The sequence below is a fragment of the Sarcophilus harrisii genome, chromosome 6 (assembly GCF_902635505.1).
Source record: "Sarcophilus harrisii chromosome 6, mSarHar1.11, whole genome shotgun sequence".
In the NCBI taxonomy this organism is placed as follows: Eukaryota; Metazoa; Chordata; class Mammalia; order Dasyuromorphia; family Dasyuridae; genus Sarcophilus; species Sarcophilus harrisii.
The window spans coordinates 185,710,081-185,725,105 of record NC_045431.1 but is presented as its reverse complement, the minus strand read 5'-3'; the positions used below and the strand labels follow the sequence as shown (position 1 = coordinate 185,725,105).

Here is a 15,025-nt window from a genome sequence, read left to right as displayed (position 1 = left end):
TTTTTTTTTTTTAATTTTGTATGTAATTGCCTATTAATTCTATGGGTCTGTTAGTGATCGAAATGTTTAATCAGGTCACAATGTAAACTTGAATAATGTAGAATTTGATTGAGTGTGAATTATAAAATGATACCAGGCCATATGCAAGTTACAGTTCATTTAATATGATATGTATGAGCCATTTGCAGGTTTTAATATGTCATTCTGTACATGGCTTAGCAATAGTTTAATTTTTTTAAAAAAGAACTTAGCAAAATGGACAAAAGGAAGAGTACTTCCTAGAGAAGCACTTTCAGCTGGAGAAAAGAAGAAACTTTGTTATTGCATGAGATAAGAAACTTTGTTACATTAAAATAGTTTGATGCAATTGAATGGCGTGAATGTGTTCATAGTAATTCTAAAATTAGAGATATCAGAACTCAAGAGTGCCTGAATCTACTAAATGGAATACTATAAAACACCCAGGAAAACAAAAGAAAAAGTCAATTCCATTTGATTTTTTTGTGATTTTTAACAACTATAAGAAATAGAAATATTACAGTGCTAGAAATGGAGAAACTTGTAGTTAAATTAAATGAAGATTACAATCAGAAGTAATTCCTCTTAGCAGAGTAGCCATTAATAGAAAAGCTTCAAGTTTATTTAAGGCAGTGAAAGAAAATGGAAATGAAGTGGATAGTGAAGAAACTTTTATGACAAACATTGATTGCTTTAATAATTGTTTTAAAAATAGAGTTCAGTTGCATAATGTTAAAATTACCAGAAAGGCAGCCAGTATGACTGGCTGCTAAATAGTCTTGATATTTTGAATCCAAGAATCAAAGAATCAAATTACATCAGCAAATTTGTAATATGGATGAAGTGGGCCTCTAGAGGAGGACACTGTCTAGAACATATATTTCTAAGAAAACTCAACATTAAAAGTATCTAAGCAAGGATTGCCTAACAATTTTATTGAGAGATAATACAGAAAGGGATTTGAAATTAAAGTCATTCCTTCTTAATTGGTCTCTGAGAGGTTACAGTCATTGTTCAATTCCAGTTCTTTGTCACTTAATATGAGAAAGTATGTGCTGTTTAAATTATTTTTGAAGAGTGGTCAAGATATTTTAGCCCAGCTTTTGAAAATATTATAAAGACAAATGTGTTCCATTGAAGGAATTATTGATTTTTAGCCAAGGTCCCAGGTCATCTAATGATACTTGGTTCATTTTATGAGAATGTAGGCATACAAATTCACTGTGATGTTTACAAAACTCTGCACCTAATAGTATATATACAAAGACTTAAGAGAGAACATTTCAGTCTATTATGCTAAAATATTTAAATGACCATAATGATGTTAGGTATGATATTTGATCATTTTTATTCTTTAAAATTTGCTTTCTATAGTTTTCCTTTTTATGATAAACTTGAATCCAAAAATATTTTTTCTCATGCTTTGCTTTTATACATTAAACGGATGAAAAACTTATTTTTAAACATTTTCATTGAATATTTCTATTGAATTCAGAGTCTGATTCTTTTTGTACAGCAAAATGATGTTTTGGTCATGTATACTTATTGTGTATCTAAGTTATATTTTGATATATTTAATATCTACTGGTCATCCTGCCATCTGGGGGAGGGGGTGGGGGGGGGGTAAGAGGTGAAAAATTGGAACAAGAGGTTTGTCAATTGTTAATGCTGTAAAGTTACCCACGTATATATCCTGTAAATAAAAGGCTATTAAATAAAAAAAAAAAAAAAATATATATATTTCTATTGAGTGGAACTAGTAACCATATTTTGCTGAGTGTTATAAGAGTACTATTTAAATAATGTTATTACTTTACCAGTACTATTATGAACTTAGCTATATTGTAGACTTAAATATTTAATAATTTTTTAAAATCTAAATCTGTAATAAGGATTTTCCTTTAGCCTATGGACACCTAGAAAAATTTATTGAGACCTGAACCTCACTGACCTGAGAATTTTGGGAACCTTAGGTCAAGTTGTTAGAATTCACTCTTTCTTCATATTAAGATTTTACTTATCACTTTGCTTGTTGAAAATTTCTAATTGCTTCTTTAACAGAGAAAGATCCCTTATAATATATCTTGATTTTAAAAAGATATGTATAAAACATGAAAAAAAATGTGGCACATAAGATAGGAAGAATTATAGAGTTTTATGAATCCCCTGATGAGGGTGTTAATTGACTATCAGCTAAGTGTACATTCTGGTTTCTGAAAATACTAAATCAGTGTCCTGTATCCTTTGCAAGTTATTTCCTGGATAATGCCTTCAGTGTCACTGTGTAGATGTTACCGTTGGAAATGTTTTATAGTCAATAGCCACCATATGTCATTCTGATATCCCATAGAACACTAGCAATTTTAATGATTTGGAGCTATGGCAGTCACTGATTCAATACAGTATAACATCATTGGTGTTTAAAAGATAGAATGATGGTAGTGGGTGGTTGGGTTGACTTGTTTGTTTTGTCTCGGAGATTTGGAATTTTGTGGAATTGTTGAAGTTATTCTTTAGTTCCAGAATGCAGTTTAGCCTTTCTTCATTCCTATTTAGTTGGTGACCTAGCTAATTTTCTTATTTCCAGGTCTTGCCCATCATAAATTTTGTTGAGTTATTTTTACAGTTGTGTCTGACTCTGTGTGACCTCATGTGGGATTCTCTAAGCAAAGATACTGAAGTGATTCACCATTTCCTTCTATAGCTCATTTTACAGATGAGGAAACTGAGGCAAACATGATTAAATGACTTACCCAGGGTCACATAGCTAGTGTCTGAGATCAAATTTGAACTCATGAAGATGAGTCTTTCTGACATTCTATCCTCTGTGCCATCTAGCTGTCCTTGAACTCAGTGGTTCACCCATTCAACTGCATTATGTAATTTGTTTAAATCTTCATCTATTTCTTTTCCTTAAATGGGTTAACTGGCTGCTATTTTTTAACTGATTGTTGAACTTTATTGTAGATTTGTCTTTAGCCTAGAGTCCTTGTAGCTCAGATTTGATGTGGGAGAATATAAAATACTATACTTAATGCTTACTTTGTACTAAAATAGAAATGTTGCACAACAAAGATACAGTAGTACTACATCTTTATCTGAAAATGCATCTGATCGGTACATCATCAGGGTTTGATGACTTGCATGGTCTCAGGTATCCACCATCTCTGAAAGGCCCAGACTGCAGGAAGCTGAGATCTCTTTTACCCCTGTTTAGGAAGCTACATTAGGGAACCTGGGACCAACAAGGAGGTCCTGTGGAGGAAGGAATCTTTATCAGAGAAGCTACAACAAAAAGTGCTAGTCCTATCACAAAGTTCTTTCTTTAAAAGAAATTTTTAAAAAAATAATAACCTTTTATTTTCAAAAATACAAGCAAGGGTAATTTTCAACATTTACCCTTACAAAACTCTATGTTCCACATTTTTCTACTGGCCTTCTTACCCCACTTACCTAGACAGTAAATAATCTAATATAGGTTTAAACATGTGCAATTCTTCTAAGCATATTTTCACATTTATCATGCTGCACAAGAAAAATGTGATTAAAAAGGGAAAAAAGTGAGAAAGAAAGAAAAAGCAAGCAAACAACAAAAAAGATGAAAATACTATGTGATGATTCACATTCAATCCCCACAGTTCTCTCTCTGTATGCAGTTGGCTCTCTTCATCACAAGTCTGTTGGAACTGACTTGAATTACCTTACTGTTGAAAAGAGCCACATTCATCAGAATTGATCATCACACAATCTTGTTGCAATGTACCATTTTCTCTTGGTTCTCCTCATTTAGCTTCTAGTTCCTTGCCACTACAGAAAGGAACTGCTACAAACATTTTTGTGCATGTGGGTCATTTTCGTTTTTTGATGATCTCTTTGGGATACAATAGAGACACTGCTGGATCAAAGAGTATGCCTTTTGTTTGCCCTAAGTTTTGAGGATGTTCTCAATGCTTTTAAAAGAAAAACCAAGTCTGAGTTGTATGTTGCCAAGATCTAGTCAAGTCAATACACATTTATTAAGTGCCCACTGTGTTCCAGACTCTGAATTTTTAGAGTATGGGAATTATTTTGGTCTTTCTTTCCTTAATGCTTATCAATCTTATTTGGAAAGAATATACAAATAGAAGGTTTGTGGAATAAATGTTTGAATTTACATTAAAGACACATTAAAGCAGACTTAAAGAAGCTTCTTGCAGAAAGCGGATCTTAGCTGAGATTTGAAGGAAGTTGAGGAAGCTAGGAGGAATGGACAAGAAGGGAATGAATTTCATTAATGAAGTGCAGCCCAGTAAATACTTAGACATACAAGATGGAATATCTTGTGGGAAGAACAGCAAAGAGGTCAGTATCAATGGATATAGAATATGTGTAAAAATAATTTTAGCTAGAATTTATATAATGTTATAAGGTTTTCATAGTACTTTCACAAATACTCTATCCTTTTATCCTCACAGCAACCCTGTGAGATAGGTGCCATTATGATCCCCATATTACTTCTGAAGCAGTCCTGTGTTAAGTGAATTGCTCAAGGTCATGAAGTGTCTGAGGCACTTTTGAACTGAAGTCTTCTTGACTCTAATTTTGTGCACTGTGATGCCCGTTAGCCAACTTGGGAGTAAGGTGGAAAGGTTGGAAGGGACCGGTTTATGAAGGGCTTAAAAAGCCAAACAAAGCAGTTTATATTTGATTCTGGAAATGATAAATTAGCCTATTGCTTCCAGCACTGCAGGTTTTAAAATATAAAAACATTTTACTTTGGATATCAATTTACATTTTATAATAATCTGGGTATTCCAAAAGTCTTAATACAGTTACAAACTGTAATTGCTTGTTATTTTTATTATAACTTAAGCTGTTTTAAGACTTTTGGGACACTCATATTATTACAAAATGTTAAAAAAAATTTTTTTTGTGTTTTTTGCAAGTCTTGGCATCAAAGCACCATTTCGTTTTCAGTATTCACATCAGTCCATACTTTATGGTATTCATGTTGATACATGACAGTATTTTCAAAAAAATATAAGATGTAATTGCTTATCCTTAATATATTATCACAATTCCTTTCTTTTGTTTAAATAGAGACTAGGCAATATAATTCATATTGCATCATCACAGGTTTTCACATCATAGAAACTTACTTCATAAAAAGATCTAACCCTCTTTTCTTTGAGGAAATATCTTGGGGGCAGTTGTTGTCAGTGTTAACATTTACATTCCTCTTATAGGTTACTATTTGAAGTTATTTCTTTGTGTCCCTGAAATATGTTTAGTCATGCTCACTGTGAACAATATTGTACTTTCCAGAAGGCACAGTCTTTCCAGTACGAAGCTCCTCAGTCCTCAGATGTCTAGCGATGGTGAGGATTCCCACATGGCATCTACACTTGGAGTGTGCAATAGAGAGATAGTACGAAGAGGCGCACTCATTCTTTTCTGTGATTATGTTGTAAGTTTTAGTTGGATGAATGATAATGGAATGTATTGTTAAAACACCTGACTGTACCTACAATCAACTCTTATGTTATCTAGTTACAAATTCTCTGGTTTTGAGATTATATAATCTTTGATCAATTATTTAATTCTAGATTGTCTTTACTCTTCTGGTTTTTATGAGGCACAACTTTTTTTGTTGCTTATTTGGTATGTCCTTGGTCACTGAATATTTGTTTTTGTATGTGTCTCAAAATAAAATTTATCTGGTAAGTATTTGCTCCCAAATAGTTCCTAAATAAGAAGGATTTGGGGAGTATTTGTTGAGTTGGATTATTACGGTATTTTCCCCCTCCACTGGTTTGGATAATAGAGAGTTGATTGTAGTGTACCTCCTTTTTATTTATTTATTTTTCCATCAGCAAAATAGATTCATGGTGCTTTGTTAAATACTGATAGCAAGTTAAGCAAATTTATTTAAGTTGAAAATAGTTTTTTTCATTGATATGATTGGTGCCTTTTTATTTTGCTTTATACTTAGTTTTCATTCAGGTTAATATGCTTTCTTTTTAGCCTGTTCCACTCTCAAAACCCTTTCACTATCATTCTTTCAGATTTCCTATTCACAAAAATGTATTTTAAAAAAATACATCAAATAAATTTAAGGAACACAAAAGGTGAGGGATGGACAAACCACTTTTCACAATTTTATATAAATAGGTGGTTTTAAAATCTTAAAGATCTAATTTTGTAGTATCATGTAAATATTGTTAAATGAAATAAGATCATGGGTAACCTTTTCTTTGTAGGTTATATTATATAGCTAGTTTAGCAAATTGATTGTTAAGCTATCCCAATTTCTCTTAAATTCCCTTCATATAGATTGCGTCAAAAACTTGGCTATAAAAGTCTTAAGGTGCTATTAGGCTTTTGGGCAGGGTAATTCTAGTCTTCTGAAGGAATATTGTCCTTAAGTTCTTTCAACAAACTTTGTTTAAAAAGATTAAAAGAATTGTGAGCTCTGTGCTAGAATTCAGTGATGAAAAGCATAACATTTCTTGCCATCAAGTAACTTGTAGTTTGATAAAGGGAATATTTCTTTTATACAGATGTAAGGCAGAATTTAATTGAGCAAAGGAAAAATTTAAAAAATACATCTTTTTATCTGATTAACTTTTTTTTTTCTGAATAGGAAAATTTACTTGAGAAACAAAATTAATTAACTCTTGCTGACAGTTTTCCAACTTTCTAGGAAGCACAACTTATACACTGTTTCTTGGTGATAATAGGGGGGAGAGACCATTGGATTTGGAATCCAGAGACTTGGGTTTAGATGGTGCCCTCTTCCTTTCCTCCTATAATAACTTTGTGACCTTGATCAAGCTGTTTTAGCCTCTCTGAGCCTCACTCTTCATCATAACGTTGGAGTGATATGACTTAGCAGTTTCTATCTGCTTCACAAGTTTGTAATTAGCAAAGTGTTTGATAACTATAAAGTACTGCAACAGTGGGACTTATTTTAACTCAGGGCTTCTTAAACTTTTTCCATTTGCTACCTCTTTTCACCTGGGAAATTTTTACATGATCCTGAATATATAGGTACATAAAATAGGTATGCAAATCAAACATTACTGATAATAAATCATAATTGTTTGACCCCCACATTCAATTATGAGACCCCATGTGGGATCAAGAACCATAGTTTAAGAGTCTGGGCTCTATATCCAGAAGAAAAAGCATTGAAGGACTTGAAGGATTTTGATTTCTAATTAAAAACTTTTGAGGCCTCTCTTTTCCATCCACACAATTTGTGGTCCAGGTGTCCTTGTTCCTCCTAGTCAAAACCAAAGAGCCATGAATTTATTCCACTTAGAACCTATTTTGCATGAACCACAAGTTTGCCAGTCCAGCAGATCGTTACTGCCTTTTAACACTATCCTGTGACTCTTGACTCTTGTTTAGCTTCAAAATTGTTTGACCTTGAAACTTTAGATTTTGTAATTTGAATCTACTCTATAACCCTGAAATTTTTTTGTTTTGTGTTTAAGTGTTACTCATTAATAAAAATCTTTATTGTAACTCACAGTAAGTTTTTAAGAAATATAACATTACAAATACGATCATTTTTGCTTTCATAATGAGTGAATTATTATTGTGCTCTTTCTTTAGTGTCAGAACCTTTATGATTCAGAACATTTAACTTGGCTTATTGTGAATCATATTCAAGATTTGATCAGTCTCTCGCATGAGCCTCCAGTCCAAGACTTTATTAGTGCAGTCCACAGGAATTCAGCTGCTAGTGGACTTTTCATCCAGGCTATTCAGTCTCGCTGTGAAAACCTTTCATCTGTAAGTCTGTACTCGATATACTTATAACAAGAATAATGACATCTCTGGTTCTCACTAGAGATAATAAGATTGTATTTTTTTTAAATTTCAGTTCTAATTGAATTTAGCAAACACTTATAAAATACTTTCTGAATAGATAATTATTGTGTTAGGATGATAAAGGAAAAGCAGATTTAAAATGGAAAATGGTCCCTGCCTTTATGAAACTTATAGCCTAGTTTGAAAAATGGAATATATAAACAGATAATTATAATATGTTAAAACCTGTGATAAATTGTTAGATACATTCAGAACATAAAGCTAGGTGAAGAGCAGTAGGGAGGACTTGCCATATATCTAAGGAGTTGAGGGACATCTTGGAGGAAGTGGCTTTAGAGTTATACTTGAGAGAATTGATAGGAATTTATCAAGCAAACAGTAGGGATGGGGCGTGGGTGAGAGTGGACATTTTAAGGTCAGTGGAAAATGAGAGCAAAGACATTAAAGAGAAGAACATATTGGGAACACAGAGCATCCAACTCAGCTGGAGCATGGAGTAGAAATAAAGTATACAGTTGTAGAGGGTCCTGATCCCCTTAGCCCGAGCAATAGAAAGCTGGTTATGATTTTTAAACAGTATTGGAGTAGTGGTGAAGTTTACCAAATGTGTACACAGTAAAAATCCTCTGTGATCTTTTCTTCTTCCACAATTTAGCCAACAACGCTGAAGAAGACCCTGCAGTGCTTAGAGGGCATTCATCTCAGCCAGTCGGGGGCTGTGCTCATGTTGTATGTGGACAAGCTTTTGTGTACACCATTCCGCGTGCTGGCTCGAATGGTTGACACACTTGCTTGTCGGCGAGTAGAAATGCTTTTGGCTGCCAATTTACAGGTACAAAAACAAACCTTTGATTTTAATAACTAATTTAAACTTGCCAGTGCAGTCAGTAAGATTGCATGTTTTTATCCCGAGTATCTTTTTATTAATGGATAAACTACTAGTTGGGCAAAGGAAGTGTGCACTTTTCATTTCTCTTATGTTGGTTGTGTGTGTCACTTCTGTTTTGGCCTGCCTTTTAAAAGATATCTCATGTAATGTTTTATTTGATCCTCTTAAAAGTGGAAGCTTTTTGGTTCATGTATGTCCTTGTTTTCTACAGAACAGCATGTCACAGTTACCTGTGGAAGAGCTGAATAGAATTCAAGAGTATCTTCAAAAAAGTGGATTAGCTCAGAGGTAATACTTTTCAATGAATGTGAATGCTTTAAGAAAAACCCAGGTTATAAACATAAAAAGCATTTAATTTGGATGGGGGATGTTTAAGTAATTATTGAAATGAAGGAGGACTATTTGTTTTGCAAAAGGTTCATTGTAGCATCTAACTCTATTTAAATTGTGTAGTCTCCAATTTAGTATCAGATTTACAAAAACATTCATTTAAAAACATAGAGAACTAGAAGAAAATTGTGTTAGAGGTGTTAAGTCATCTGGATTTTTCCTCTTCCCCATCCCTTTTCTCTTTCTTACCCTCTCTCTTTCCCTTTGCTTCTCTCCCTGTCTGTTTCTTTCTCCCTCTCCCACTCCTACTACAATCTTTCCTTCTCTCTTAATCTCTCCCTTTCCTTCTTCTTTTCCTCTCAATTTCTTCATCTATAAACTATTGGGGGGAAATGACCTCTTTTCTGCCTCATTGTATTTTGTTTTATAAACCTTAAAATACTATATAAATGTGAGAAGTTATCATTGACAGTATTGTTTTTTTTTTTTTTTTAATGACTTGTTAAGAACAACTATTGTACAAAGTGGGGAAGAAGACTTGGTCTTTTGATAAATATTTAATAACAGATGAAGCTACTCATTGTCAAAAAGTTGGATGAGAATTTGGAAATTATTTTTATCTTTCTGATAATTTGGAGTGATTGTCATCTAATTAATTACTACAGTAGTGAAATAGGAGTCAGAAAAATCAGACTTGGATGTTCTTGATAAACCAATTACTCAATTTCTTGTAGAGTCCCTCAGCTAAATAGAAAAAATGTAAACAGTAAGGAAAACCACCCTATACTTTCATTGAATTGACTTTACAGAGTCCAATATAAAAAGTGTCAGTCATATAGAAGTCAGCACTTTCATACTGAAAAAATACATTTACTGTAACTTTTATTCATTTTCTTGAATATTTGCTTATATTTTAATACCTGTAGCAAGTTTGTAAGTAGAGTATACTTGACTTATAAAAACAGTAGAAACAGCAGCAGCAGTAGTAGCAACAACAACAAGTGTTATAACATAATAATAATAAATTTTTACACATTTTATATTTTACACAGTATTTTCCAAATATAAATAGAGCATTTGTTAAACTTCATTGTGTAGCAATCACTGAGTTAAGCCCTGGGAATTCAAACACAGGTAAGCAAGACCATCCCTGTTCCCCTAAAGCTTGCACTAGAATGTCAGTCAGCAAGTATTTATTAGGTACCTACTATGTGCCAAGCACTATGCTGGGTAATGGTGATACAAAGAAAGGTCACTTCCCAGAACAAAAATAACCTCAGCTCCTGCTTTTGAAGTTCACAGTCTAATAGAGATGACAAATTCTAAACAATCATGTACACAGAAAACATCCAATATAAAATGAAGATAATCAGCAGAGAGAAGGATTAAAGGACCTTAGAAAAGGCTTCCGGTAAAAGGTGCGTTTTAGTTTGAACTTGAAGAAAAATAAAGAATACTTGAGACTGAGGTGAGGAATGAAAAAAATGCAAGCATGGGGGCCTGCCTGTGAAAAAGCTGGGACCTGGGAGCTGACTTGTATGGAGGGAGGAACAGGAAGGCCAGTCTTACTTGTAGAGGATAGAACTGTATAGTAAGTGGGACTGGGAAAGAGGGAGAAAAAGAAGGAGGGAGAAAGAAAAAGAGAGAGAGAGAAAAAGAGTGAAAGAGGAGGAAGAGACAAACAGCTTATATATCAGAGGCTTGTATTCTGGAGGTAGAGACTAAGATTCTTATAGTAGAGCAATGAAGATAATAGCTAGGATGTAAATCTAGGAATGAAACATGCTTTGTCTTACTAATTTAATCTGAATAATTCAGTGATTCAAGTACTCTATATATTATTATTTATGTTTCACAGATTAAGAAACTGAGTCTAACCATTTGTAGCTTGTATACGTTCATCCCAGATTGTCTGATTCTTTAAGTCCTGTGTTGAGTTTATGCCAGAGCCTTAGTGAACAGTTGAGGACAACTGCTAAATTTTTTGCTTCTTTGTTCTGACTTAGATTTTATTCTAATCTTTGAATTTGACATTCTTCTGGGCATTGGTGAACTTGGGCATTAGTCTGTTTCTTACTCCAAGGACATGAACCTTCCCAGGACCTTGCAGTGTCCTGAAATTTTAGATTGAATAAGAAATAGTTAAGAAAAGTCAGGCTTTCTGAACTTGTGATAGGCTGTCTACTTCTTGTGTCTGCATCTGTTTAATATTACATAATAATATACTGCATCTAAAATTTCAAGAGTTTTGGTGTTTCTTCCACCAGTGCAGTCCAAAACCCCTACATCTCTTTCTAAATGGTCTTAGTAAACTGCTGTGTAGACGAGTGGGTTCTGATGTCCAGACTCTTGCTTAAAAGTTTTTTTGGAAATTAGGCATGCTAAGCATCGAGTGACTCCAACAATTTGCTGCCAGACTTTTTTTTTTTTTTTTTTTTTTTATTTAATAGCTTTTAATTTACAGGATATATACATGGGTAACTTTACAGCATTAACAATTGCCTAACCTCTTGTTCCAATTTTTCACCTCTTACCCCCCCCCACCCCCTCCCCTAAATGGCAGGATGACCAGTAGATGTTAAATATATTAAAATATAACTTAGATACATAATAAGTTGCTGCCAGACTTTACTAGTTTCTTTGGTATTGCAATAGGACTGTGATTTTAATTAACGTCCCCCAGTCATCCTCTGAGTCAAATAACACAATTCTTTTTGTCCTTATTATTCAGATGAGGAAACTGAGGCCCATCAAGGTCAAGTGACTTTTCCAGAGTCAAATAGCTGAGAATCAGCAGATGTCAGACCTTCCAGCTTCAGAGTTCATAGAATCATTTACGTTGTGTGTTGCAAACATTCACTGAGAATATATTGTTAGAAAATTGCTCATTCTAATGGGAGTAAAAGATACTTATGATTTGGAATTGAAACCAGCATCAGTTTCTAAAAATGTATTGTTTTTTAATCTGACTAGTCTCATTCTGATGGTATCTTAAATGCCGCCCATGTTCATAAGGTTACATGCTTATTCTCATTCTGTCCATGCTTTTACCATTTCACATAATTGTAGTCTGTTAATAATTTTCAGAATCCCTTATTTCTGTGTTCAAAACTACAATCTTCAAAAGATTGTTATTGGTAGGCAGTCTTTAGGATCACCTGTACTCCAAGTTCCTGTGTTTTTATTTCAGACATCAAAGACTCTATTCCCTGCTGGACAGGTTTCGTCGTACAGTAGCACCAGAGACAGCTAGCCCTTCTCCTGTAGTCACTTCACACCCCCTGGATGGGGAAAATCATTTGTCACTAGAGATGATAAATCCAGACCAAGTAAGTGAATGGAGCTTTTATTGACAAGTATACACTGTCTTATCAAATAGTCTACATTGTAATATCTATGGATACAGAGGGACATAGCAGAGCTAAAGATCTTCTTGGGTTTTTAGAGCATATTCTCCTAAGCTTGTTTTAGTTGCCAGAGTGTTATGGTAGAGGGAAAAGGAGGCTTAGATGTTTGACCAGTTAAAAGCCTTAGGATTGTGTTTAGCTTTTTGCTCTCTCAGTTAAAATGAGGTAGAAGGAGGCACAATGATCTTCATTTTAAAAAAAGAAAGTAGGATAGTCACTCTCTTGCTTTTTCCTACTTTTTGGTTTCTGGGGTTAGGTTAGAAATACTTGGGAGGAAATGGAGGAGCTTTTCCTTGTGCAAAAAGAAATGTTAGATGGCAACTCATTTGTTAGGATGCAAATTTAACTCAGAATTGGAAATGTGAGGCTATGAACCGAGAAGATGGCTAGATGGAGACAACAGTAGGATATTACCTTCCAGCAGAAAGGCTATTGAAAATTAACAGAATGGTTTAGTTTTATGGGTGCACTCCCAGGGCTCATATCTCTTCTTTGATCTTTGTGCATTGTTTTCTTTTACCTGGCTTTTTTCACCCTCATTAGCATCGGAGATTACTTTCTAACAATCATCTTCACCCTTTTCTGCTTATTTAATGGCATTGGGCATTTTGCCAGTTACTATGTATGATGACTCAGACTGAAGACTCGGCCCAAGTTGCTGTCTTTATCTTCTAAAGGGAGCTCATTGGAAAGGGCACTTTTCAGACAGAGCCTTGGCTAAAGGAGTTCAGGTTTTTTTTCTCTTTCTTTTGGAGAAACAAGGAATTTATTGTCCCCCATGAACTCCAGACTTCTGGGATGGGCACCTCTCCTTCCAGTGTTGGTTCAGCTGTTTGGTGATTGTCCCATCCCTAAAGAAGTAAGCTGGTGATTGATGAGGACAGGGGCCCTGCACAGGATTCTACAGTCCTCATGGAGAAACTTACTCTAGAAGGGAGCTTGATTAGATAGCAATTCAGGCACTCACTATGAAGCTGTGTGGCTCTGAAGAAGTCACTTAAGCTCTTTCGGTCTCAGTTTCTTTATCTGTAAAATGGAAGTGATCATAGCCCCTACCTTCCTGGATTGTCTAAAGTGTCAAATGAGATAACTCATGTAAAGTGCTTTGCAAATCTCATAGTGCAATATGAATGTTTAAAAATGTTTATTGTTGTTATTATTTCACTATCATCATTACTGTTTTGAAGATCTTTTGTGAAAGGGGATTTGCTACCTTTCACTTTCATTTAACACTTATTTTTTTTTAGATTGGGACAAAATGAATGTTTGTGATACTGCTTAATGATAACAATTTTGTAGTTTGAATGAATGAATCTTGAAAGCATTTTCTTTATGCAAAGCACTGTGCTAAGTCCCAGTAGAAAAGTAAGACAATTTCTGCTCTCCAGGAGTTCACATTCTAATGGGGAATAGAACACATGGAAGGTTTTAGCCGCAACTCAGATGGAAAGGTCCCTTGTTCCTTCCTACAGTGGCAAAACAGATGTAATTGCCTCTTCTTTAATGTCATTTATAGGAAAACAAATCTTTGGTTCAGATGTTGACTCATTTGGCCAAGGATTTTGGTGGCGAAAACTTTGATTTCTGGATCACCAGTAGCTGTGGTTGTAGTCCCAAAGGAACAGTGGTCAGGGATTGATTCCCTAAATGAGGCCATTTGTCTGGAAGCATTTCTACTTTCTACTCTCTTGACAGGACCCGAGGCTGCCCCGCTCAGGGTCTGAGGGGAGATGGTGGTCAGGGATGTGGTTGTGGTGATATGTCTGTTTTGCCTGACATGCCCTGTTAGTTGGCATTTAATGGAGGTAATGTTTGTTAAAATTTTAAATCAATTAATTCTTCATGGAATTATTGAAATAGGAGTTAACTTCTACTTGGCCAAAGGAAAAATTATTCTTGAGCCTAGGAGAAATTGAGTGAATTTTAAAAGAAAGGATTTGTCTTTCAGACTGTCTTTTATACAGACCATTAAAATAAAAGTTAATCATTTTTTCTTTTAGGACTGGTATGTATCTCTGGTTAAATCTCAGTGTTGCACTAAGTCAGACTCAGCACTGCTAGAAGGTGCAGAGCTGGTAAATAGGATTCCTCCAGATGAACTGGCCCCCTTCATGATGAGTAAGGTAAGTATTCTTTGTACAGTACAAAGAAGGGGTAATCTGCTGCTTCATTTAGTTCCATTCGCATTTGGTTCTAGTTATTTAGTAGATAAAATGCCATACTTGAAATATCTTTTCTAGTAGGCAATTCTTGCATTGTATACATAATATAACTGTTCTGTGTAAGAGTATTTCTTGTGGGAAGATTTATATCTTAAATACATGTAAGGAATTTTACTAATCATATCAACATTAGCCTTCTGATATCATGAATTATATTCAGCCATTCATATAATTAAAGAAAAATAAAGATTTTTCCAGAGCATCACTGATTTTTTTTGAGTATCACCTATAGTGAAAATGAGTGAATCTTTAACATGACAAATTACATAAAAATCCAGATTAGTGCTTGTCTTTAAAAAAAGTCTTTCACTTCTATATGGATGTTTTGTGATGTATTTGGA

General features: G+C 34.2%; 1 protein-coding gene across 3 annotated transcripts in view; it reads left to right on the top strand.

Moving 5' to 3' along the window:
- The window catches only part of HTT (huntingtin), a 208,483-nt gene that overhangs the window by 132,612 nt on the left and 60,846 nt on the right, over nucleotides 1-15,025 (top strand). For all 3 annotated transcript variants that reach the window (XM_031943981.1, XM_031943980.1, XM_031943982.1), the window contains 6 exons: nucleotides 5,323-5,464; nucleotides 7,618-7,797; nucleotides 8,492-8,668; nucleotides 8,937-9,013; nucleotides 12,246-12,384; nucleotides 14,463-14,585. In XM_031943981.1, coding sequence (XP_031799841.1) covers nucleotides 5,323-5,464; nucleotides 7,618-7,797; nucleotides 8,492-8,668; nucleotides 8,937-9,013; nucleotides 12,246-12,384; nucleotides 14,463-14,585 — 838 coding nt within the window. The remainder of the gene's footprint in view (nucleotides 1-5,322; nucleotides 5,465-7,617; nucleotides 7,798-8,491; nucleotides 8,669-8,936; nucleotides 9,014-12,245; nucleotides 12,385-14,462; nucleotides 14,586-15,025) is intronic.